The sequence below is a fragment of the Ammospiza caudacuta genome, chromosome 23 (assembly GCF_027887145.1).
Source record: "Ammospiza caudacuta isolate bAmmCau1 chromosome 23, bAmmCau1.pri, whole genome shotgun sequence".
In the NCBI taxonomy this organism is placed as follows: domain Eukaryota; kingdom Metazoa; phylum Chordata; class Aves; order Passeriformes; family Passerellidae; genus Ammospiza; species Ammospiza caudacuta.
In genome coordinates this window covers 6,772,329-6,799,676 of record NC_080615.1, presented here as the reverse complement: position 1 = coordinate 6,799,676, position 27,348 = coordinate 6,772,329, and the positions used below count along the sequence as shown (strand labels likewise).

The 27,348-nt window shown below is 44.3% G+C and overlaps 1 protein-coding gene across 2 annotated transcripts in view; it reads left to right on the top strand.

Moving 5' to 3' along the window:
- Positions 1-27,348, top strand: part of ARHGEF12 (Rho guanine nucleotide exchange factor 12) — an 87,549-nt gene that overhangs the window by 21,629 nt on the left and 38,572 nt on the right. The window contains exons 2-5 of one of the 2 annotated variants that reach the window (XM_058818942.1): positions 17,688-17,711; positions 18,397-18,485; positions 19,878-19,934; positions 27,137-27,235. In XM_058818942.1, coding sequence (XP_058674925.1) covers positions 17,688-17,711; positions 18,397-18,485; positions 19,878-19,934; positions 27,137-27,235 — 269 coding nt within the window. The remainder of the gene's footprint in view (positions 1-17,687; positions 17,712-18,396; positions 18,486-19,877; positions 19,935-27,136; positions 27,236-27,348) is intronic. The other variant, XM_058818943.1, reaches the window with a different exon arrangement.

Here is a 27,348-nt window from a genome sequence, read left to right as displayed (position 1 = left end):
CTGAGCTGATCCTGGCCTGGCTTTCTCCTTCCCTCTGGTTCCCATTTTCTTCTGGACAGCTGACATTTTCTGATTCGTGAAATTCCTAGAAAATTGAGGAGCTGGGCAATCGTTTCAAAACAGGAACCAATGAGACGGAGCCCTGTGCTATTTCAAAAATGATAATGCATGCCACTGGGAAAGGGAGAAGCATGGAAAATACAAGTTCTGGCTGGGAAATGATTGCATGGAGCAGGGAGATGGAAGGGTAGGAGTTGATTTCTTTGGCTTCCTGTCTTTTGGGTAATTGCAGCCTTGCTGAAGTTGTGGCTTGGAGATGGTGTTTGGTACCGGCATCCTCTGGACGGGCTGAAAAATTTGGTCATGAGAACTGAAGAAATCTGAAAAGAAAATGATCTGAAAAGAAAATGATCTGAAAAGAAAATGATCTGAAAAGAAAATGATCTAAAAAGAAAATGATCTAAAAAGAAGATAACTTCTTATTAATATATTAAAGTGGTTTGCTGCAGTTTCATTTTTTAATTTGGGGAAGGGGAAAAAAAGAGCAGAATTTCATGAGGAGGAGTGTAATTCGAACCAACTCACCAGAAATGAGTTTGGTGGAGTTCTCTGGGGTTCATGGCAAGGACTAAAATAGAGCTCTTGGTTTTGCCCTGCTCACTCTGTACGTGGCACTTTGGCTGGTTAATGGAGAGCTGGAGCCCGGGGCGTGCTCGGCCCTGGGAAGATTTACATTAATCAGACACAAACAGACAGTGTAGCGTGAAGAAATTTCTGTCCCGCCAGCACCGCTCCCAAACTTGATTAACTTATTGGGGCAGAAAAAGCAAACAGCCCCTTCAGCCTGCAGCCCTTCCCTGGGGCTGCACCGCTCCAAAAAATCCTCAGAGCCCCCCTGGTCTGAGCTCTGGGTTTGCCTCTGTGCCCGGCAGACAGGGCCACTCTGGTGTTTGCTCACAGGGAGAATGATGAACCTGACCCCGTGTTCTTAGAAGGCTAATTTGTTATTTTATGATTCATAATATATTAAAGAATACTCTGCTAGACTATACTAAAGGATACTGGAAGGATACAGATGGAAGGCTGAAAGATATGAATGAAAAACTTGTGAATTGCTAGAGCTTCGACACAGCTTGGTTGGGATTGGCTAATAAGTCAAAACACTTTATAACTAGTGTTAGATATGAATGTCTATAATATTATATATTATTTATATTTACAATTTCATATTTATCAATTCATATTTTATATACAATTATATATACATATAATATATAATATCTATTTATACTCTATATGTAATAGACTATTGCATAGTCTATATATAATATTTATTTATATGTATTTTATATAATATATATTTACAGATATATTTTATATCTATATATCTATATATCTATATATCTATATATCTATATATCTATATATCTATATATCTGCAAACATTTATATGCATGCATATAGATGCACACAAAACAAACATATCCAAAAAATATAGAAATATAGATAAATATTTTTCAGCCCCCAGGACAGCTGGAAATCCTGAATTTTGCTGTCTCAGCTCTCTCTCTGTTGCTCTGGGCTGCCCTTGCTGCTGCTGCCTGGGAGGAGGTGGGAGAAGAGAGGGTTAGGTTAAATATTAATTAGAAATATTAAATAACTATATATTTTTAATGGATATAAAATACATATAAATAAATTTTTATATATAATAAATACATAAAATATATTAAATAGGCAACATATTAATATATTATATTTATATAATATATATACATTATAAATATATTATATATTTACAGAATATATATTTGTACATATATTATGTTTATATATATTATATGTACATATTTTGTATGTATTATATATACATATATATGTGTATATAATATATATTGTGTATACACGTGTATACACATACATACACATACACACACACATATATATACACATACACACATATATACACGCACACATATATACACGCACACATATATACACGCACACATATATACGCGCACACATATATACGCACACACATATATACGCACACATATATACGCACACATATATATATGCACACGCATATACGCACGCATATATATACGCACACATGTATATACGCACACACATATACGCACACGTATATACGCACACACATATACGCACACACATATACGCACACATATATATACGCACACATATATATACGCACACATATATATACGCACGCATATATATATGCACGCATATATATACGCACGCATATATATACGCACGCATATATATACGCACACGCATATACGCACGCATATATATACGCACACATGTATATACGCACACGTATATACGCACACGTATATACGCACACACATATACGCACACACATATACGCACACATATATATACGCACACATATATATACGCACACGTATATACGCACGCATATATATACACGCGCGCATATATATACGCACGCATATATATACGCACACGCATATATATACGCACGCACATATACGCACGCACATATACGCACGCACATATACGCACGCACATATATACACACGTGTATATATACATACATATATACACACATATATATACACATATGTGTATATATGTGTGTATATATATGTATATATGTATGTATATATATATGTATGTATATATGTGTATGTGTGTATATATATGTGTATATAATATATCATTATTATATATAATATCACAGAATCACAGAAGTTCAAGACTGGAAGAGACCTATAAGATCATCAAGTCCAGTCGATGTTCTAACTGTTCACTAGATCATGGCAGCAAGTGCCACATCCAGTCTTTTTTTGAATTCTTCAAGGGATGATGACTCCATCACCTCACTGGGTAAATGATTCCAGTATCTGACCACTCTTACTGTGAAATATTTGCTTCTTAATTCTAACTTACATCTCGCTTGACGCAACTTGAGACTGTGTCCTCTTGTTCTATCTGTTATCTCCCGGAGAAAGAGACCGACCCCCAGCTCACCACAGCTACCCTATATATGTATATATAATACATACATAATATATATACATATACATGTATATATAATAGGTATATATAAAATATGCATTTATATGCACACATATAGATGCTCACAAAATACCAAACATATCCCCAAATATAGCAATAGAGATAAATGTTCTCCAGCCGTGCTGCCGTGCCCACGGGCAGCCCCGGCTGGGGGAGGAGGTGGGACAGGAGAGGAGGAGTTTGCTGCCTCCCGCCGTGGTCAGCGAGCGATCCGCGGTTCCTCGCCAGGATCCCGAGCCCGGGAGCCCCGGGAGCTCCGGCGGGGGAGGATTTGGGATCGGAGCCGAGCCTGCCATGGCCCTTTGGGATGTGCCCGCTCTGCTGCCTCTGGCGTGTGGAACAGGTAACGCTGAGCCTTTGTTCCCGTTCCCCGAGCCAGGAGTACCTGCCTTGGGTGCAGAGCAGAGAAAAAGGAATTTTCCTTTAATTTCTACTGGGAGGGGAGGTTTGTCTCTTTTTATTTTTTCTTCTTTCACCTTTTAATAGCTGCTGTATGAAACCTGAGTTACTCCTTTGTGCTTTTGCTGTGAAAATGGCCAGTTTAATGTGTTCGCTGTGGAAATCTGTGTCTTGGTGGCTGAGCTGAAGAACAAAGGTTCTGACAGCCTGGAAAGATGCTTTGGATGTAGATGCTGGCAGTTCTCCCTTCTTTCCATTTCCCAGTAATTCTATACCAGAGCCTCCTCACCAGCCACAGGGAATGTGATTTTTGATAAGTTGATATTTTATGCATGTTGATGTTAAATTAGCTGCTGGTGCTCAAGCAACCATCTCTGAGTGTTCTGGGTGGGGTTTATTTTTCCTGCATGCATTTTTCACTGTTTTATTTCTGTTTTGTTATTTTATTGTGAAGTGTTCTAAAATTTAAACAAATTGTATCAGTCCCAGTGGTGTTGTGGACAGATTTGAGGCAGGGTTGATACAATGACAGCCATCAGCAATGAGAGAAAATGCAGTGTTTTGTACTAATATATGAGATTGTGATGTAGAAAGGCTTTGAGATGCTGAGGGGATTTGTTGTTTTTTTAAAATATAAATATAAATACAGCCAGAGAGGGCTGGCAGTTGTCATCATGCTGCATGATGAGGGGGAGGCACCAAGAGCTGGAGGTGTCGCTGAACCCAGTGGGGGAGCAGCTCCAATCTGCTGCCTTGGTTATCTCCAAACCCCTTCCACACATTTTGGACAATTTTGCTGCAGTCATCTTTTAGCAGCTGGGAGCTTTCCTGACTAAATATTTGTTTGGATTTTTTTTTTTCTCTTCTGCTTGTATTTTTATTTATTTTACAAGTCCCAAGAGGCAAATACTAATACAAACACATCCAGAGGCCTATTAATAGCTCTGGGTTTGACTCATGGGCTGTTCTCAGGATCTTGAGCCATTTTACAAAGAGCTTCACTCCTGGATTTTTATCTTCCATTTTACAGTGGAAAAAACAGGGCTTGATGTTGCTGAGAAATCCTAATCCTGTGTTCTGCTCCACTCGTTCCCAGTCGGTATTTCTGGATTTTTGCTGTAGTTTAGATGGAGGGGAGATGAAATGGGAAGGAGCAAAGCATGCCACAAATGCCTGTGTACATTTTTTCCCTCCTCATGCAATGTGTGCTATGTGCATCTTTCCTCTTGTGTTTTATGGCAGAAATAATAGGTTTGCATGTCCCAGAAGCCTCTTTATTTTTTCTTAAACAACTGAGATAGCTCCAACTCCACTATTCAGCACTGCTAATCTCTTTATAGCTCAGCTGACATCACTTTTTCTTTTTTATTTGGGGAACTGCAATGTATGGTGGAGAAACTTTCCATGGATGTTTCTAAAATCTGAGTTAGTGCTGGGACACAAACCCTGCTGGGAGGTGTGGAAACCAGCAAGGTGAAATGCTCATTTAGTTGCATACTTGGAATTTAGGCTCAAATAGTTTGGTTGCCCTTGGTGTTTGTATCTACAGGAGTAAAACTTGAGCAGAATTAGCTGTGAAGGACTAAGAGCTAAAAATACACTGTACAGGTTAAGCAACACTGTGGTCATGATTTCTTGATTCTCTGTAAAGTTGTGGATCCAATTTTTCCCTTGGTGTAAATGATGCCACTGGGAGCACTTTGCCTTTGGGTGGTTTTAGACATATTAACTGCAAATTAGTTTATGGCAGCTGGGAAATATTTAGAAGCTCTGCAGAGGTCAGAGGGGTGGATGTTGTCTGCACATCCCATGCAGGATGGGTGTAATTTGGCCAAAGGTTCATCGCTGAGTGGGAGAAGGGAAGGCAGGGCTGGAAATGCTTTTGGGTTGTGTCTGCTCAGCTTTGAACTCATAAACTGCTGCTCCTGATGAGCAGGCAAGTCTTGGTTTACATTTCCAGAGCAGTAAAAGCACGTGAACCTTTAAAACAGCAAACGAGGGCTGAAGGGAAATTTCAATTAAGGCAAAGTGCCTGCTGACCTCGTTTGTCAGAGGAGTAACTTAATGAAAGTTTTGGGGTGTGCAGTGGGGCAGAGAAACTGATAATGCCTCTGGAATGTGTAAATCTGTGGGGAAGGGTGCTGCTGATGTTGTCAGGGGAAATCACAGAATCCCAGGGTGGTTTGGGTTGGAAGGGACCTTAAAGGTCACTCAATCCCATGGGCAGGGACACCTTCCACTGCCCCAGGTGCTCCAACCTGGCTTTGGGCACTGCCAGGGATCCACCACAGCTGCTCTGGGCACCTTGTGCCAGGGCCTGCCCACCCTCCCAGGGAACAATTCCTGCCCAACATCCAACCTAACCCTGCTCTCTGTCAGTTTGGAGCCATCGCCCCTCGCCCTGTCACCCCAGCCCTTGGAAAGGGTCTCTCCAGGTCACCCCAAAGCCAGGCTGGACAATCCAAATTCCCCCAGCCTTTCCCAATTTTGAAGAATCCAATTCTTTTCCAGGCTAGACAATCCCAGTTCTCAGCCTTTCCCAGTTTTGAAGAATGCCAATTCTTGTGCAGACCGAATAATCTCAATTCTCTCAGCCTGTCTCAATTTTGAAGAATCCCAATTCTTTGGCAGGCTGGACAATCACAGTGCTCCCAGTCTTTCCCAGTTTTGGAGAATCCCAATTCCTCTCCAGCCTGGACAATCCCAGTTCTCCCAGCCTTCCCCAATTTTGAAGATCCCCAATTCTCCCAGCCTTTCCCACTTTTGAAGAATCCCAATTCTTTTCTAGGCTGGACAATCCAAATTCTCCCAGACTTTCCCAGTTTTGAAGAATCCTGATTCTTCTCCAGGCTGGACAATCCCAGTTCTCCCAGCCTTTCCCAGTTTTGAAGAATCCCAGTTCTTGTGCAGACTGAATAATCTCAATTTTGAAGAATCCCAATTCTTCTCTAGCCTGGACAATCCCCATTCTCCCAACCTTTCCTCTACTCACCTTGGTGGCCACGTTAAAGCAGGCAAAGCTGACAATGCTGAGGAGCACAACAGCTTGGCCTTGTTACTTCTTTAAAACATCTTTTGAAAGACACATAGGAGGAATAATAAAGGTATTATTATTTATATTATGATTTAAAAAATACATTTATTATTATTTATCTTACTGCAGGTTCTTTAGTACACTCCCAACACTTCCAAGCCATGGAGGTGTGGTGTTCCTGTGCCAGGGAACTGCACTCACTCCCCAGAAATGTGAACTCTGGGCCAAGTACTCCTCTGTGCCTCTGAACCTTGCACATATATTTGCAAAACTTCAAGCTGCCTAATTGGAGGCAGCATCATGCTATTTTGAAAGCTACATTTCCAGTTGTATTACGTGCGCTCTGTGTTGGGGATGTTTTTTTTTTTTTTTTTTTTTTTTTCTCCTCCCTTTCTAATTGCTGTCTTTTGCTGTTTTTAAGGACTGTTTCCACACCAGGCTCGTTGCTGGTTCATAACAACCACAAGCTGGGTATGGCATTAATAAGGAACTAGGCTTGGTGCCTAATGAGATGCAAAAGTGATCCCAGCCCTGGGTGTGTGTGTGTGTGTCAGGTGAAAGCAAAGCAAACCCCGTAGCACTCCCAGCTTTGGGTCTCTCTGCTCTGTTTAAGAAAAGAAAATTGCTTTATTCCTTTATTTTTTGGGGCAGTTCAGTGGGAAGCTGTTGTGGAGGAGGAGCTGCCGCCGAGCCAGCTCTGCGTTCTGCAATTATTGGCAAGCAAAGCAAACATTTCATTTCCCTGTAATTAGCTGCAGTTTAGGGAGGGCAGGTTAATTTGGACTCCACGCCCTGTCTGTGCAAGAAACGCCAGTGCTGGATTGGATTCTTTCAGGCTCTGGGCAAAGGGGTTTAAAGGGATTTTTCAGAAGTGAAAGCTGGAGGAATGAATCACAACAAATGTGTTCTACCCCTCTTCCTTCCCTCCTTCCAAATAGCAAAAGCTCAGGATGCAAAGATGGTGTGAAAATGTATTTATGAGATGGTGTGAAAATATAATTATTATATTAAATTGGATATTATGGGGCTTTTCTATATGGCCAAACCACATATTTCAGCTTTTTCTTGCTACAGGGAAGCTTGAGCTCTCTAGGCTTGGGAATATTTGTCTATGGCCTACTTCAAAATAAATAAATGAGTGAGAAAATTGGGTCATAACTTCTGAAATCACAAGCTTGACCTTTCTCCTGTACCTGGTCACTTGTATTAAATGAGTCATGCAGTCAAAGCTTGGAGAGGAACGAATCCTGAATGTTTCTTTTCATGATGCTGGGGGCTCATTTTCTGTAAATTTTCGTCATGATAAATTTTTCTGGAAGCCTTTTTAGAAACACGCTTGGCCTCTTTCAGCATTTGTGGTGTTTAATATTTTGCATTCAAAGCTGTCAAATTTTTCTCTCCCAGAGGTGAAAACAGAGATCCAGTAATTTGTTGGGAAACCAGTAGGAAATCACCTGGGATTTGGCAGACTCCATTCCCCACCAATTTCTGAGCGGGTTTTGTGCTTGCTCTGAGCTACATTCAGTGGCCAAACCTTCCCCCTATTACTCAAATCTTGCTTTTAGGCAGAATCTGAAGGCAGCATTAAGGAAACACGAGCAGCCTTGGTTTATTTATGTTCCCTCCAGCGCCCCCTCCCCAGTTTTCATTAATTTGGCTGCTTGCAGCCCCTTGTAGGGATATCCAACAATAAACAGCCTTGTGTGACAACTTGAGGGCCTGCAGAGGGAAAGCTGCTGCTGCTTTGAGCCTTGGAAATCAGTCAGGAGTGGAAGAACAGCTCTGGCTGCTGGAAATGTCCCCGAGCCCTCCCCTGTGGAGAGTTTCTTGGGCACTCAAAGTTCTTGCAGGGTGCTGGCCTGAGCAGCAGAGCGGCACAAAGGGCACATTGAGATGGAGCTGGGGAAGCCCTCCTTCCCTGCCTGCCCTGTAAATGCAGCTCTTTCTCCATGAAAAGCCCTGACATCAGCTCTTGGAAAAATCCAACTGCTTGTGTCATGGAAAATAGCGGAGGCGCTTGCTTGGGCTGGGGGTGAATGGCTGAATGGATGGAACTTCTCTGGAGATGCTTTTCTTCCTTTTCTGAGGGACTGAAACCCTTCCCACCTCAGGGCTTTGCAGGGGAGGACACTGAGCAAGGAGCTACAGCCGGCTGTAGTAAACCCCGAGTAGCCTGCTTGTCATTTTTGCAGGCCATAGAATGATGATGCATTCCTGTGTCATCAGGAAATTCCACGTGTGGAGGCAAATCTCCAAATTCCCGCTGTTTGTTTTATGGCGAAGATTTATCTTTGCATTCTGGTTTTCTTTCATCATTTTAAGCTGGTTTCTTTTCCCTCTTTTCTTGCTCCCTTCTCATGCTGCCACCTTTCTCTTCACCCCTCTTGTTGAAGCCCACAACCACAAGAATGAGAGAGAAATTTGTATATAGATATTTAATTTTGTAAAGCTCAAAGAGGAAGCTGTGAAGGCAAGGCACCAGTGGAATTCTCCTTCCCTTCTCTTCACCCCTCTTGATGAATCCCTCAACCACAAGATATATTTATAGATATAGATGTGTATTTATAGATAGATATTTATATATTGATAGATAGATATTTAATTTTCATATAGATATATATAGATATTATATATAGATATTTAATTTTTTAAAATATATATATATTTAATTATTATATAGGTATAATACATGGTTATTTAAATTTTTATATAGATATTTAATTTTTTAAAGCTCCAAGTGGAAGCATCCTGTGAAGGCAAAGGACCAGTGGAATTCTCTTTCCCTGTAGAATTCTCCTTCCCTGGAATTCTCCTTCCCTTCTCTTCACCCCTTTTGATGAATCCTTCAACCACAAGAATGAGAGATATTTATAGATACAGATATATATTTATAGATAGATATTTATATATTGATATATAGATATTTAATTTTATGCAGATATATAGATATTGTATATAGATATTAAATTTTTAAAATATAGATATTTAATTTTATATAGATATAATACATGGATATTTAATTTTTTATGTAGATATTTAATTTTTTTAAAGCTCCAAGAGGAAACTATGAAGGCAAAGCACCAATGGAATTCTCTTTCCCTGTGGAATTCTCCTTCCCTTCTTTTCACTCCTCTTGATGAATCCCTCAACCACAAGAATGAGAGATATTTATAGATACAGATATATATTTATAATCTATATATAGATATTTCATTTTTATATAGATAGAGATATTATATATAGATATTTCATTTTTTAAAATATAGATATTTACATATAGATATTTCATTTTTATATAGACATAGTTATTTTATATTTATTTATTTATTTATTTAATTTTAATATAGATATTTAATTTTTTTAAAGCTCCAAGAGGAAGCTGTGAAGGCACCAGTGAAATTCTCCTTAGAAACACCTCCCTCTTGGTGCCCTGACCCTCCCCATCATACAGATGGAACTTGCCAGCCTTCCAGACTTTGTTTTTTTATCAAATTCATCTTAACCCAGTTTAAGTGTTTTGCTCAGCACGTTGGTTGCCATGGCACCAGTCCCTTGCATTGATCCATCCCCGGATCCATCAGGAATATGCTGATGGGCTCTGTTGGCTACTCTGCATTTTCTCTCCCAACAGGAAAATGGAATGGCATATTCTCGTTATGGCTGGAGACATTAGTGGCTGAAAAATGATGGAATATTGAGTGGGAGGCATTTGCTGATGTTTTATTGAGGCAAATGCAGCGCTGGGGGTGTTCAGGGGGGTTGGCACAGAAGGTGTTGGCTCTGTGGGCTCTCCAATCCCTTCCCTACATTCCCCATGTTCTTTTCTGGAGGCTGCGCTCCTGTCCATGAGCTGTCAGCAGTGCAAGGTCAACAATGCCAGGGAGGATTCCTCCATGAGTCACTGTGTCAGCTGTGCTGCCTGGACTGCCACAAAAATAACACAGAGCTCGCAGTGCCTCCCTGGGCTCTGCCTCCCTGCAGGTCCAAAAATCCATCCCTGGGCTCTGCCTCCCTGCAGGTCCCAAAAATCCATCCCTGGGCTCTGCCTCCTTCTCTCTGCTTCCTTGCAGATCCCAAAAATCCATCCCTGGGCTCTGCCTCCTTCTCTCTGCCTCCTTGCAGGTCCCAAAAATCCATCCCTGGGTTCTGCCTCCCTGCAGGTCCCAAAATTCCATCCCTGGGCTGTGACACCTCCCAGGAATCCCATTTGGATCCTTGTTTTCCAGTCTGTTGCCATCAGTATGCAATGGGTTTGGGTTTGGTTTTTTTTTTTTAATTTAGGGAAAAAAAAATCAGTGTTTTCCTGAGCTCCTGTGCTTTGATCCGTGGCAAAGATGACCCAGCAGAAAGCTGCTGTTCATGCTGAGGAGAATGGAGGGGATGTGCTGGGTCAGGGCTGTCCCAGGACTTTCCCCTGGTACACAAAACTGCCTCCAGCTCCTGTTGGTGCTGCCCTCTCCCCTGAAACCTTGGTCAGGGCTTTTAAAATCCTGCTCTGGTGGATCTGTGCCTCTACAACCCTGGAAACAGATTCCCTTCCTTGTTTTTCCTTTCCTTTCCTTGTTTTTCCTTTCCTTTCCTTGTTTTTCCTTTCCTTTCCTTGTTTTTCCTTTCCTTTCCTTGTTTTTCCTTTCCTTTCCTTGTTTTTCCTTTCCTTGTTTTTCCTTTCCTTGTTTTTCCTTTCCTTGTTTTTCCTTTCCTTGTTTTTCCTTTCCTTGTTTTTCCTTTCCTTGTTTTTCCTTTCCTTCCTTTTCCTTTCCTTCCTTTTCCTTTCCTTCCTTTTCCTTTCCTTCCTTTTCCTTTCCTTCCTTTTCCTTTCCTTCCTTTTCCTTTCCTTCCTTTTCCTTTCCTTCCTTTTCCTTTCCTTCCTTTTCCTTTCCTTCCTTTTCCTTTCCTTCCTTTTCCTTTCCTTCCTTTTCCTTTCCTTCCTTTTCCTTTTCCTTTTCCTTGTCTTTTCTTTTCCTTTTCCTTGTTTTTCCTTTTCCTTCATTCTGTCTCCTCCATTTAAAACCTTCTAGATTTAGGCAAAAAATGTGTAATTTCTCTGAGTGCTGTCAGTGAGGTCCAATCATGGTGTTGAAAGTGAAGTTTAATGGGTATTAAAGGAGCTGGATGAATAGGAATAGTCGTGGAATTGTTCAGTGATTTTTTTTTTTTTACCTGTCACCCAGGAACAGAATTTGGTTTTTCCAGGATGTGTCTGGGATGTGTGAACAAGAGGAAAGAACAATCTGCTCAGCATTCCCAAAATCCTGAGCACCCATCCCTGGCAGTGTCCCAGGCCAGGCTGGACAGGGGAAGGTGTCCCTGCCATGGCAGGGTGAGCTCTGAGGTCCTTCCAACCCAAACCATTCTGGAATTCTGACCGAGTTAAAATCATTTTTCACCAAAATCCATGGACCTGATGGTGGCCAAAGGCTTCTCATTGACTCCTGAGTTGGTGGAAACATCCTGAATTAGGATGAGATTTTAAAAATCCGGAATTTTTGGTTTTTATTTGGGGGAGTTTGAGATAACCTTTGGTTTTCCTTTTCTCCTTCTAAATATATCCCTAAAAAAGATCAATGATCAGCCCTGGACTGTTTCTCCTCCTGAATTTGGCATGATCAGTTGTGTTGGCTGCTTTCCTTTGAAATTTATAATTCATTCAGAGGGTTTTTCTGCAACAAGCAACATCTTATTTAAATGAAACTAATAAAGCACTGAAGCAGCTTCTATTGCAACTGTTCATCTCCTAATTAAAGATTAGTTCTGTCAAGCAAGCACTTTTTGGCTGTTCTCTTCTGCATGGGTTTCACAACATTTCTTACTCATCTGGGCACAACTTGGAGTAATTTCTCCTTGCAAACACACACAGGCTTCATTTCAGGCATGTGAGCAGTCCTGGAACTAAAGTTAGGCACATGAATAAATATTTCCAAGGTTGAGGCCCTTGTCTGAATCTAAATATTTTTCTCTTTGATCAGTTTTGGAGATAGCAGATACTTGAATTCTGGTAATATTTTAGTAGGGGAGGGAAAATAAAAAAAAAAAATAAAAAAAACCCCAAAAAACTCCCAACATGGTTATCTGGATGCTGTGCTATTTATGGTCAGCTATATTTTCATCCTCCCAGGCTAGAATGGAATGCTTTGTACTGCTGGAAGCTGGGAATCCTCCCTGCTCTCCTCTTTTTTGACACATTAAGTTATAAAATCACCTTTTTCTGCTTGACTTCAAGGTGGTTATTAGGCCTCTGTGTGAGCTAACCTGAAATCCGATGTTTAATCCACGCTGTTGCTACTTGTAGGTGTATTTTCCTCACTTAAATAGATTTTCCTAATGCAGCATGACTAAGAAGACACACTTTTAGTCATTTGATGCATTTAAATGACTCAAATTATTCAGGGCCCAGCGTTTTAAAAAACAAAATCTGCCTTGGCTTTTAATTGGTGCTGGTGTTTGGGAGAGTGGAACAACTCGTTTGAAAATGTGCTGATGTTCATCAGTTATCAGACAAAATGTCTACAGGGTTTTTATCGTGGAGCCTAAACTTGCCAGCTCCATTTGGAATGAAGGCTCCAGCTGTTCACCACACCCTGCTCTTGCTGCTGTTTACAGTAGGAGGTGAAATGTATTTTAATTTGAATTATGTTGTGCTGGGTGCTGTAGCACGGTGAGGGGATTTTTCAGGGCTGCTTTCAGATTTAATGTAATTTCCAAGTGAGGATCAGTTGCAGTGAAACACAGATAAACTCCCAGGAGCTCCTCTGTGATCTTTGATTGGGTTTTATCCATTTTTACTCTGCCTCCTGCTGTGGTGGCACAGTGCTTGGGAAATGAGGAACGGCTTCCAGGGGGTGTGCAGGGCAATGGGAGAAGGGAGGAATGTGCTGCTGAGTGCTCCCAGCCAGGATCAGTGTTGGAGCCTCAGCTCAGCTCAGTCTTCCACCTGAAACTTCTGTGATTTCATAACTCAGTGCCCAGGAATGATTTCAGATGCAGGAAGGGACATTTTTGGGGGCTGGAGAGCTTTCACCTTCAGCCTGGCTGGACAAAGCCCATCCATGGATTTTAGGGAATACCTGTGAAGCAAAGGAAAGGCAGGAGAGGGTGGGGAGTGGTGCTTGTGCAGCACCCAGAGGCTGTGCTGGGATCATCTGCTGCCTCCTTCCCTGCTCCCACCTGTCCCTGTGTCCACCCCTGCTCCCACAGTGTCTGTGCCTCCATCCCTGCTCCACATCCTCTCCCCATGTCCATCCCTGCTCCCAGCCTGTCCCTGTGTCCATCCCTGCTCCCCACCATGCCCCTTCCTCCTTTTTTGCTTCCTAACCTGTCCCTGCCTCCATCCCTGCTCCCAACCTCTCCCTGCCTCCTTTGCTCACCAACCTATGCCTGCTCCCCATCCTGTCCCTGTGTCCATCCCTGTTCCAACCTCTCCCTGCTTCCTTCCCTGCTCCCCAACTTGTCCCTCTGTCCATCCCTGCTCCCACAGTGTCCCTGCCACCTTTTGGCTCCCCATCCTGTCCCTGCCTCCTTCCCTGCTCCCCATCCTGTCCCTGCCTCCATCCCTGCTCCCACCCTGTCCCTGCCACCTTCTTGTCCTGCTCCCCATCCTGTCCCTGCCTTCATTCTTTGCTTCCCAACTTGTCCCTGCTTCCATCCCTGCTCCCACAGTGTCTGTGCCTCCATCCCTGCTCCCACCCTGTCCCTGTGTCCATCCCTGCTCCCACCCTGTCCCTGTGTCCATCCCTGCTCCCACCCTGTCCCTGTGTCCATCCCTGCTCCCAGCCTGTCCCTTCCTCCTTCTTTGCTTCCCATCCTGTCCCTGCCTTCTTCCCTGCTCCCATCTGTCCCTGCCTCCATCCTTTCCTTCCCAACTTGTCCCTGTCTCCTTCTTCGCTTCCCAACCTGTCCCTGCCACCTTCTTTACTCCCCAGCCTGTCCCTGTGTCCATCCTTGCTTCCAACCTCTCCATGCCCCCATCCCTGTTCCCAACCTCTCCCTGCCTCCTTCTTTGCTCACCAACCTATCCCTGCTCCTCAGCTTGTCCCTGTCACCTTCTTGGCTCCCCATCTTGTCCCTGCCTCCATCCCTGCTTGCTTGGGACAAGAAGGAACCTCAGGAAGCTGAGCCAAGGGGCTCCAGCACTGCTTGGAGTGGGGTCCCAGCCCTGGAGTGGGGACACAGCCCTGGGATGGGGTCCCAGCCCTGGAATGGGGTCCCAGCCTTGGAATGGGGTCCCAGCCCTGGAGTGGGGACACAGCCCTGGGATGGGGTCCCAGCCCTGGAATGGGGTCCCAGCCTTGGAATGGGGTCCCAGCCCTGGAGTGGGGACACAGCCCTGGGATGGGGTCCCAGCCCTGGAGTGGGGACACAGCCCTGGAGTGGGGACACAGCCCTGGAGCGGGGACACAGCCCTGGGATGGGGTCCCAGCCCTGGGATGGGGTCCCAGCCCTGGAGCGGGCGCACAGCCCTGGAATGGGGTCCCTTCCCAGGCAGGAGGATTCCCCAAGCCCAGCCTGACCCCCTGTGCCATCCAGCTGTGAGCACAGCTGTGGGTTGGGAATGGGGATTTTGGCTCCCACCCCACAGGAATTGGACGTTCACCGGTAACGTCACAGCGCAGTAAAAGGTTCCGGTGTTTGCAGAGCTGCTTTGTTTACAAAAACTTTAAAGTTCCTTCCTAAATAATTAATCACCAGCCCAGTATAATAAGCAGAAAGGTTTTGCACAACTTCTGGGCCTGGAAAATAGGACATGAGTGTTTCACAGGTAATAAAGAGCTCTGAACCAGGCCAGAGGTCCAGCAGTGAACTCACTTTGGGTTATCCACAAGCTCTGCCTGGTGCTGCAGCAGTTCTGGGTGCTGATAAGAACCTCTCTAGGATCAAGTTGGTCACTAAAATGCTTCACTAAAATATTTACTAGTGGTGTTTTGTGCAGCTCAGAAGTTCAAATGCATCAGATAAAAAATTGGGTGTAATTCATCCTAAGCATCTTTTCCTATCTTTCCCTGGATTCCTTTTTTTTTTTCCTCTTTTTTGCTTTTCAGTGTAAGACTTGATTACTCTGCATCTGCTGGCTGCTCAGGGTTCAGGCAGGGTTAGATTGGCCTGAGATGACTTTTGTTTGCTTTCCTTTGGGCTTCAAGCTGTCTGTCCTGCACTGGGTCCTCCTTCCCTGCCTGCAATTGCTGACTGGGGGATGGGATGCTGCAGAGATGTGGCTTTGCAGGTACAGCAGAACGAGGAGAGGATGCTTCTTGTTTGAATCAGAGTGGATTTCCCAGGCTTTTAAGATTAAAATAAAGCTTTTGGGGGCAGGAGGAAGGAGGATTACCACTTCTTGCCTTTAATTAATTAACTTTTTGCTGTTTATGCAATCACAGGCCCTATCTACCCCCTTAATTTGGAAGCTGCTGTTGTAGTTCAGCTGAATTCAGTGCTGTTATCTGAAAGATGGCAAGTGTCTTGCTGTGGATAATTATTTTCAGGAACAGGCAGACAGCATTTTAATTTCCCTTGCCTAATGTGTCATCAGATGCTCCTTCTGGAGTTCCATATTAGTGCATGTTTGCACAGGGGCTTGGCGTGTGGGAGCTGGCCAGTTTTGGGTGTATCCACCCTTGATGGCACAGCTCTGGCTCCCAGACAGGGCTTGGGCTGGCTCTGTGCAGCCACTCAGGGGTTTCAGGTGATGGCGAGGGAGCTCCTGGAGCTTTAGGGCTGGGCTTTTCCTGCCCGGGCCGCTCCAGGTGGAATTATGGAGGGGAGGAGGTGACAGGAGGAGCATTTGGGGCAGTTTTGTGCTGCAATCTTGGCTGGAATGGTCTGGAAAACTCTGGGAGAGTGGTTTGGTTGTGGGATGGGGCTGTGTCTCAGCTCAGGGCCACAGAAATGCAGGGATGGGGGCTCCAGACCCTCCCAGTGTCAAAAAACCCTTTCCGGGGAGAAATTCCTGCTGTGCCCAGCCTGAGGCTGTTCCCTCTCATTTTTCACTCATTTGGGAGAAATTCCAAACCCCCCTTGGCTCCAGTCTCCTTTCCCCTGAGCCTGGCTTTGGAGCTGTTCATAAAATTTACAGAATTTACAGAAATTCACAGAATCACCAGGTTGGAAGAGACCCTCGAGATCATCGAGTCCAACCCAGCCCCAACCCCTCACCCAAACCCTGGCACCCAGTGCCACATCCAGGCTTTGTTAAACACACCCAGGGATGGGGACTCCACCACCTCCCTGGGCAGAACATTCCAGAACTTTATCACCCTTGCTGGAAAAAGCTTTTTATTGATATCCAACCTGAATTTCCCTTGGTGCAGCTCGAGGCTGTGTGCTCTGGTTCTGTCCCTTCTGCTCCTTCTTGACTCCCAGTGAATTTGTGAATCCCAGTCCCTCTCCTGTTGTCCTTTGCTAATCCAGATTTGGGGACCATTTGTCATGGGCAAATTGATGTGTTTCAACTAAAAATATAAAATTTAAACTAAAAGGTCATTTCTTGCCCTGGTCACCTCTGTGGTGTTTGAGTTGAATTTCTTCCCTCTAATCCCTCGCCCCAGCACTTCCTGAAAATTGTATATAAATAGGAGAAAATGCATTAAGAATAATTATTTTATATATAGTGGGAAATTATCAGCTATAAAGCACCTGCAGAGCCTTCATTTAGAGCAAAAAGTGATTTAAGTTACCTGTTCTTGCCTTGCACAGCTCCAAATGTGTGTTTTGCCTTCCTGGTGAAGGATCTAAAGCACAAATGGAGTAGGAATGGAGCTGAGCTTTTGAGTCTGGGAAGGAAATAATTTTGTTTTATGAGAGTAGACGTTTTGGTGAATGGCACCACCTTGTTCTGTCAGGAATTCAAGGAAAAAAAAAAATCCTGGATTCATAAATGCTGTGTTTTCCTCTGTTAAAAATGCAAATATAATTTGTTCTCCCTTGAGCTTTGTTCCTTTTGTTATCTGTGTGTGTAATACTACTTGGAATAGGTAACTTAATTTCAGCTTTGTTGCATTACCTCAAAGATGTCAAGTTTATGCAGTTCCATAAAAATAGAGATGTTTTTTGTGAAGGTACCACAGAAGTGTAAAATAACTGTTTGTATTGAAGCACTAATGCTGATATCAATATCAATATTGATATCAATATATCAGTACCTAACATTGATAAAGAAAAGTTCATTAAACTTCTTTTTTCTTTTTCTTTTCAGGTTTCCTCTCAAAAAACCTTCGAGGTGAGTTCCTGAAATTTGCTTTTTTGTCTGTATTGTAAATTATGCTGCAGCATTTTTGCAGGAGGAATGCTTTTAAAAGTTTTTGAAATATATATATATATATATCTATATATATATATACAAACACAGCTTGTAGTGCCCATTACAGATGTGAGGAAATCAATATCCAGATGGGGATGAGGTACCAAAAATAGATTTATTGGTGGTGTCCTTGGCATGGGGTGAGCATTTGCATTCTGTGACTTGTTACCTGAGCTTTGAGATGCTCAGGGAAGGAAAGGGACACTGGGTACAGGTGCTTCCCTGTGGGGAGATCCTAAATCTTTAATTTTGGCATGCTGGAATATTTAAAGTTTGCTGGGAGGGTTAAGATTTCAGGAGGGTTTTTTCCATTAAATTTGTTTGGCTTTTAAGATAAAACATGGGCTGATGCTGAGTGCTAAAGAGAATGCACTTGCTGTTACCAAGGCTGTTCCTGGAGCCTTGGATCCCCTCCCAGAGATTGCAAGGGAGATCATTTTCCCCTCTGAATTCAGCCTGGGAATAAATATTTTAAAGGCAACTCGATGCCCGCGCTTTAATGTCAATTTCTGGCGAGCAGGCAGAGCTGGGTGAGCTTTGTGCGAGCGCTCAGGCTGCTCCTGTGGGCTCTGGTGTGAGGATATTTTGCTTTTCTGTGCCCCAGACACGGCAGCATTCTGAGCAGAGAGTCTCCAGCAGACAAGAAGCAGAAGGTTGAGCGCTGCAGCAGCACCCACGACTTCGACCCCACAGGTAAAATCCCAAAATTCCAGGGAAAAAAAACCCAAACAAAGCACTGGGAAATCGATTAAAAATGATTTTAATGTGGTTTTCAGAGCTGTGTTGTTCTGCAGAGGCAGTGTGGGCATTGAAGTGAATGTGGGCTTGATTTTAAACGCCCTCATCATCAACCTGGATTAGTGTATCAGTAAATAATTACAACAACTTCCACTTTCAGCAGAGTCAGGAGGCAAAGGCTGTAATTAGCTGTGAGGAGTTCTGTAGTGAAATCTGAATTTGGGATGTGGTTGGCCCAGCCAGGGCTGAGTTTCCCTGCTGGGGTTTTAATTTTTGGGGGGTTTCTTTTGTTCTTGAGTCGATTTTGATCCCTCTTTACCCCTTGCAAAGTGAATTTGTGCTTCCCAAGGTGAAGCATTTGAAGATAAACATTTCATTTTAAAGGGTTTGCTGTCCTGTGATTCAGCCTGGTTTTATTTTAGTTAAATTAGGGAGATGAGTGTGCACACAGGATTTTTGTTCTCTCTGGAGCACTCCCCCAGTGCCTGCTCATGGAATTCCTGCCTGAGCCTCCTGGCCCCATGCAAGGTGCATTTTTCCTGTTTGTGCATTTGGGATTTTCCCTGGGGCTTAGGGAGGTGAATGGAAGGGGGGCACAGCTTGTAGGATGTGGGGATTTTTGTGCACAAGGCCGATGTTTATAAACCACCCTGGTGATGGTTTCTGCCACTGGCTGCATGAGTCATTCCAGTGTGCACAAAATAAATTAAAAAGGGCTTTAAATGCTCATTTAATGGGGAAAAAAAAGCTGGTTTAGTGCTCATCTTCTTTTCCTTTGTCCTTTGGGACAGGTAATGTAAAATTATTTCAGGCTGGGGGAGCTCCCAGGCTGTGAACTCATTTTGTGGAAGGAATTTAATTTCTCCAGAAACAAACCTGAGGAATGCTGTAATCTTAATTTGCAGGGAGTCACTCCAGAGTTGAGAGCTGTTACCTGACCCCGTGCTTTGATAGGGGAACTCTGCAGTGCAGCCTGCAGAAAACCCTTTTATTTAAGGGGTGAATTGAGGATGCTGAGCTGCTGTGCCTGTGCTGGGTATTGACTCTGGGGTGGGAACACTGCCTTGTGCTTGGACTGGTTTTTATCTGTTTTACTGCAGAGAGCTCCTGTGGTTGTGTCCTAGCTCCTGTAACAGATTCTGTGTGCTGTTACCTGTGTCTCCCTGTATTATTCACCCTTATTCCAAATGTTCCACCTGTGTTTTGTTCACATCTTATTTGTGTTTTGCACGATTTAACCCGAGAAATCCGAGTCTGTGTTGTTTTTCATGAAGTTTTTTTTTTTTCCTCATGTTTGGTCTCCATATTTTCTATATCTCTCTCTCCTTTTCTCCTGCTCTCATGCAGATAGCTCCTCCAAGAAGACAAAGTCTAGTTCTGAGGAGAGTAGATCCGAGACATATGGTAAGCCAAAGCTGCAGCCTCCCCCTGGGCAGCTCCTGCTTCTCCTGTCTGTGACTCCCAGGCTTCTCCCTTCCCCTGATCTGCATGGTTGGCTCTGCAGCAGGGACTGCCCTTCCATCCTGCTTCAGTTCTCAGCTTGTAGCGTGCTAGCGGCCGGAAAATTGTTATTTTTTCAGTTTGGCACCTGTGGAGGTGTCAGTGTCCACCTGAGCTGCTCCTTCTGCCGGGTGAGCAGGGCCACCAGGCCAGGGTGGCTGTGCTGCCCTCAGGCCCTGGGGAGAAACAGGGACAGGGTTTTGAGCTGGTTTTGACCCATTTAGGCATTCACTCCTAACCCAGGCAGGGTTTACTGGGGGTTTGAGCAGCAGGGACAGGGTTTGGAGCTGTATTTAAGGGGTTTGACTCCAGCATCCAGCAGGGATTTCCTCAGCCTGGAAATGCTCTGCAGCCCAGGGACAGCCAGAGCTGCCCTTCCATTCTGCTTCAGCTCTCAGCTTGTGGCTGGAAAATGTTCAATTTGGCACCTGTGGAGGTGTCACTGGGTGCTCCTGGCACTGAGGCAAAGATCCCAAAGGGTTTTGTGCTTGTAGGAGAGTCTGGGCCATATTCTCAGTCATTGTTTGTAGGGGATCTCTGTCGGTTCCTTTTGACAGAAATGGAAAAATGTGTCTGTGAATAATTTAAATAAATGGAAGGATGTGAACTTATTCCCTGTCCCTGAGAGAGGGAGTGACCCTGCACTCCTGGGCAGTAAACTGATATTCCCAGCCCCAAGTTTTTGATGGGAATATCCCCACCCATCCTGGTGCTGTCCCTACACCATGAGGGGCCTCTGTGCTCCCTCAGCTTTTCCAGCTCTGTCACTCTTGGGGCTGTGAAATCCCCCTGCTCTGGGGACTTGTTCCACTTCCAGTCCTGGAGATATTTGCATTTAGGCCTTAGGATCTAGAAGGCAGTAAGGATTCACAAGTTGTGTTTTGGATCCTATCAGCATCTTCAGCCCCTTGGACTCGGGCTGAATCTGGCTGCACTTCTTATTTCCAATTCTTATTTCCATGACTCCAGCCATAGGTTGTTTTTCTTTTCCTTTACTTTTTTTTTTTAATATTTAATTCATGTTGAAAGCAGTCTGTGACACTTTCTGATTTTAATCTGCTCAGCAAATTGCTGCTGCTAAACCCTCCGTGGTATTTTGGATGCAGTGACTCTTCCAGAATCATCAGCTTTATCATTCCATTGCAATAAAACTGCCAGGTGTTCATGGCTGTGCTCCAGCTCCCTAACCCACCTCTGGAATACAAAGTGATGCTGTCAGAGCAAGAAACACTAAAAAATAACCAAACAACACCAACCCTGAGGAGTTTAAACCAACACAGGCATGTTAGGAAAAGCTGGTGCAGCTGGGGAGGTGTGTCCTGTTCTTTCTGTGAGATCTCTTCGTTTCCCCTGGAATTTTGAATCACACAGTTATTAAAAAAAAAAAGGCAAAGTAATATGATAGTCACGTTGCTGAGGGTGTGAGAGTGTTCCTTCAGGAGCTGTAAACACCTCTGGAGGGTGCCTTGATGGAAACCTGTCTCGGGGAGAGCTGGCTTGCTGCAGCTTGTCATTGCTGCTGCCACCCTCCCGGGGAGCAGCCGGGATTGGGGCTGATTCTGGGGGTGTGAAGGCAGCTCAGCCAGGAGAACCAGAGCCCTGTGCTCGTTCTGCCTGCTGCTGCTTCCCCACAGAGTGCTGGAGTGCTGAGGGTTAATGACAGGAGACATTTGCTGGGACATCTCTGTGTTTGTCCTTCTGCCCCAGCCTGGCAGTGCCAGAAACAAACAGAACTTCCTGACGGGAGTTTGGACTTCCCAAAACCAAACAGAACTTCCTGACGGGAGTTTGGACTTCCCAAAACCAAACAGAACTTCCTGACGGGAGTTTGGGCTTCCCAAAACCGAACAGAACTTCCTGATGGGAGTTTGGACTTCCCAAAACCAAACAGAACTTCCTGATGGGAGTTTGGACTGCCCAGAACCAAATGGAACTTTCTAATGGGAGTTTTGACTTGCCAAAAAAAACCCAGAACTTCCTGTGCACGAGTTCTGACTTCCTAGAAACAGACAGAACTTCCTAAAGGGAATTTTGACTTCCCAGAACCAAACAGAACTTCCTAATGTGAGTTTGGACTGCCCAGAAACAAACAGAACTTCCTAAAGGAAATTTTGACTTCCCAGAACCAAACAGAACTTCCTAATATGAGTTTGGACTTCCCAAAACCAAACAGAACTTCCTGATGGGAGTTTTGACTGCCCAGAACCAAATTGAACTTTCTAATGGGAGTTTTGACTTGCCAAAAAATACCAGAACTTCCTGTGCATGAGTTCTGACTTCCTAGAAACAGACAGAACTTCCTAAAGGGAATTTTGACTTCCCAGAAACAAACAGAGCTTCCTAAAGGGAATTTTGACTTCCCAGAACCAAACAGAACTTCCTAATGTGAGTTTGGACTGCCCAGAAACAAACAGAACTTCCTAATGGAAATTTTGACTTCCCAGAAGCAAACAGAGCTTCCTAATGGAAATTTTGACTTCCCAGAAGCAAACAGAGCTCCCTAATGGAAATTTTGACTTCCCAGAAGCAAACAGAACTTCCTAACATGATCTCTGACTTCCCCCAAGCTTCCTGCAGATGTTGTCCCCGTGCCCAGGATGCCTGGGAGCAGCTCCCACTCGTCCTTCCTGCCCTGCCCTGCCTTTTGTCTGCTTTTCCCAGGTTTCTCTGGAATGTCTGCAGGGCTCTGCTGTTTGCTTTGGAAGGCACCAAACTATTCCAAGCCCTCCAAGTAGAAACCCTGTACTGATATTTTCCTCTCTGCTGACTGGATGGGGGCTGGAAAGGGAATAATGGGGAGGGCTGGAGTGACAGCAGGAGGAGAGGAGTGGCTTTGGTGGCTGTTTGTTCTCACCTCTTGAAATTTTTAATTCAGGAGCCAGAATTTCCTCAAGTCTGTGAGTGGCTTGAAAGGGCAGAGTGGTCATGGAGGGAATTGCTGTAATGTAAAGAAATTAATTTATAGTGACGTAAAACTCTCAGTTTTTCATTCAGTAACTCAGCCATCTCACCTTTGTATATTCAACAAAATTCAGGTTATCGGGAGAGAGAATGACTGTAGTTTGTTATGCTGTAATTTTCTAATTAGTGCCATGACCTCCCATGATATTAAATATCTTTTTCTCAAAGTAGCATTTTCATCTCTTAAATGAACTTCAAACTGAAATTACCCTTCAGCGTGGTAGGTGAGGCATCAGCTTCTCTTTCCTTTTCCTCACAACTCCATTGCTCTCCAAAAATATTTTCCTTTATGTTTAGCAATCATCAGTTTCTGGCTTGAATATTAGCCTGGACTTGACACAAACTCTTTCACATATTTTCTCCAACTTTGTGATAAGTTTTTGGTTCTTGTTTTGAATTCCAGATTTGAGATGTTTTGAAATTGAAACTTACTCTCTCCAGGTTTTTTTCTTTTTTTTTTTTTTTTTTTTTTTTTTGCAGTCCTTACCAGCTTTGTGTCTTCTTTATGTTGTGGCCTCCGTTTTTCCAGAGAAATTTGCCTTTATAAAAGTTCTGTTTATCCTTGTGGAGCAGCATTTCTGACAATATTTCACGGACAAAAAGCTTCCCAAATGAAGTGGAGCATTTAGCCTCTCTCAAAACCCCAAGGGGTTTGGGTTTTTTGTTTACGGAATGATTCATTTCAAACCCCTCTGTTAAACTGCATTTTCCTATGGTGGCCTCATGCCCCCAGGGGAGGTTTTGGTTCCCAAATCTCAGCTCCAGGCTTGGACTGCACTTGGGAGATGGAATTCACATCCCATGGAATCCCAGGCTGCTTTGGGGTGGGAGAATCATCAAAAATTATTTTTGTTCCAACCATTCCATGGTTGGGAACAGTGTAGGAATCCCAGGCTGGTTTGGGTTGGGAGAATCCTTAAAAAATATTTTTGTTCCAACCATTCCATGGTTGGGAATAGAGTAGGAATCCCAGGCTGGTTTGGGGTGGAAAAAGCCTTAAAAATTATTTTTGTTCCAGCCATTCCATGGTTGGGAACAGTGTAGGAATCCCAGGCTGGTTTGAGGTGGAAAAATCCTTAAAAATTTTTTTTTTTCCAACTACTCCATGGGCAGGGACAGTGTAGGACTCCCCGGCTGCTTTGGGGTTGTAAAAATCCTTAAAAATTATTTTTGTTCCAACCATTCCATGGTTGGGAACAGTGTACGAATCCCAGGCTGGTTTGAGGTGGAAAAATCCTTAAAAATTATTTTTTTCCAACCATTCCATAGGCAGGGACAGCTTCCAGTGGCCCATCTTGCCCCCAGCCTGGTCCATCCTGGTCTCTCCATCCTCTCAGTCAGGTTTTTAGAGTTAACCCCTGCTCTGTTTATTGCTAAAGAAATTCCTGTATTGTTCAATAACTTCCAAATAGGATATAGGGAAGAGAAAAAAGAAAAATGAGCTTCCCAGAGAAGCTGTTGGGCAGCCCAGAAGTGTCTGGCCAGGCTGTTTGGGACGATTGTTTTGGCCCTGGGGTGTCAGTGACCTTGAGAAGTGCAGGCTTTGTCCTTCCACCATCCCAAAGAGCTCTTAGAGAAGCGAGAGGGACGAGTGCCACCTACTGAAGCTGCTCTCAGCTTTCCTTGCAGCTTTTCTCTCTGCTTTCACTTTTCGTTTTTACCTCTTTAACTCCAGCATGGGTTTGGCTGCTTTGTTGTCCTCCTGGCTTGAGTGAGTTTGGGGGAAATTTCATCTCCATGAGGACAGAAAACGTTAAAATTGATGGTTTTTCCTCCAGAATTTTAGGAATCCACTCCCGACACAAACAGAGACTGATTTTAAAGCTTAGTTAATGATGTCTCTTCGCTTCATAACATAAGGATATTGTTAAGGAAAGCAAAAATGGGAATAAGATAATTAATTATTTTATTTTGAGTACTATCAATGACAAAATCTGATGGCTTTGTAATTCTCACTGAGTTTCAGCTGGAAAAAGTGAGATATCCTGGTGGGATATTTCAAAATGAGCAGAGTAAAAGCACTTGAAGGTTGCTTCAGGCAGGGAGTGCTATCAGAGCCGATCTAGTTCTGCAGGTCACTGTGTTATCTCCAGAAAACTTCCAGATAACTTCATTAAAATCACTCTAAAGTGTGTCTCTCTATCAAGTGTGCTATCTCCTCTGCCTCATTCCAGCCTTTTATATTGGATTAGGAGAAGGGTTAAGTGTCCCTTATCTGAAGAAAACAAGTACAGGAAAAAGCAATTATGGACTAATTTCAGCTTGAGTTGTCCTAATTCCAGTTGTTTCTCCATTCTAAATCTATGAGGTGGTCTTGGGTGCAGCTGAAGCTTGTGGACTGAAGAGTTTAACTTGAATCAACTTGAATTACATTCAGTTATCCTCTGCCAGGTCAGTTTATGTGGTGTGGGCACTGCTTTGGCATCAGAGGAAGTTTATCAGTAAATCCAAGGATTATTTCTCCTGGAGAAAAAGAAATCCAGTGGCAGAGCAGACTCAACTTCAGACATTGAAATTAATGAATTAAATTAGCTACCCTTTAACCAAGGCCAGGCTTTGTGAGCGAAAAGCTGAGTTTGGTGCCTTGCTCAGGAGCTGCTCCTCTCAAACAGCCCCGATTCCCACACCCCAGCCCCGGGCAGCATTCTTGGGAAGTGAGACTTCAAGCAGCTTTGGTCATATAAAAGCAGGGGAGGTGCAGAGGGAGAGGCTCCTTCCTCAGGGCTCCCTGTGCACAGGGGGTGGAAGGTGGGGGGATTTTCCTGATTTTCCTTCCCATCCCCTCCGCAGCCCCGCAGAGCAGCTGTCCCCTGCTTTGTTGGCAGGAGGGGAATTCCTGGGATGTGATGGTGCTGCAGAAGCCCTGGAATATTTTTTCCACTGCTCCCACACCCATTTTCATCGGTGCCACGCTGGAGGGAGGGCAGGACTGGCTGGGCAGGCAGTGTTGGCTCTTGGGGCTGCTCATTTCCATGGGGAGTTGCTGCAGAGCAGTGAAAGGAGGTTTGGGAGCAGTGTGAGCCAGGGGATGACTCCCTGCTCTGCTCCCATTCATACCTTAAAGCTCATTCCAGAAAAGCCAGTCTGGCTGGGACAGCGTCTCCCCAATTCCCCCTGTTCCCTGCACACCAAACAAAACTGCTGCACTGGTTTGGGACAGCTCTGATTCCTTTCTCGAGGTGCCAGTGCAGGAACTTTACCTGCTGTGCCTTTAGAAATAGAAAAGCAAAGCAATCTGTTAGAAATAAAGGTGATGGAAATCACCCTGGAAAGCATTTCCAGAGTTCCTGAAGGCACTTTTCAGGGTGAGGGCTCCATTGTGGGAGGATTTCTGCAGGTGATCCTAGGCATAGGCCAGGACTGCTTTGTCTTTCCCTTGTTCCATTTCCAGGGGAACAAAAGACATCCCCAGCATTCCACCTGGTCCAAATGCTGCACCTACTCAATGAATTTATCTCTGCATTTGTGCTCATGTTATGCTGAGTATACCAGGAAACAAAACAAGTTGTCTTTGATGCCTCACAGCAGATTAAAGGAGGGGCACATTCAAACTCATCTCTTGGGATTTTGGCCCTGGACTGGTCTTTATTTCAGAAATCCTGCTCAGGACAGTTAAATATGGCTTGTACTTACTCACTTCTGCTGTTCTGGCTCTGTGCAGCATTTCACCTGGAGCAGAAGGTGCCCCAGGAGGAGATTTTGGCTGAGAATTGTGAGAATTTTCCTGATCAATAAATCTGTTTTAGCCCAACCCTTTCATATTACTCTGAGGGATTTGTGCTTCTGTTTTAGAGCAGCCTGCAGAACCTGTGAGGTGTTCCTGAACTATTAATGCAGACAAAAGAAATCCTGCTCATTGGTGTGGGTACTGCTGCTCTTCTTTAAAAGCTGCTTTTCCCTCAGGTTGTTTCTGATGTGCCAGAGCTGTCTGCATCTCTGTTTTGTGTAGCTGGAGCAATAAGCTTGACCTGTCTTGACATCCCTCTCCATTTCTGGACTGCCGCCCTGTTCCTGTCTCTCCTCTGTGCCGTGTTGTCCCCTTTCCTTTGAGCTCTGTGTGATTATCTGGGAGGATAAGGTTTTGGACTGATGCCTGGCTTGTGTCTCTGTGTGTTGCCCTCCCTGTGGCGCCCCTGTGTCCCCAGGCCTGGTGCAGAGGTGTGTGGTGATCCAGCGGGATGAGAACGGCTTCGGGCTGACGGTCAGCGGGGACAACCCCGTCTTCGTGCAGTCTGTCAAGGAAGGTGAGAGCAGCCCCCAACCCTGCCAGGACATCCTGGAAATGGCTCTGAGCTGGGGCAGAAACCTCCCAGACTCCTGGAAATGGCTGTGAGCTGGGGCAGAAAACTCCCAAACT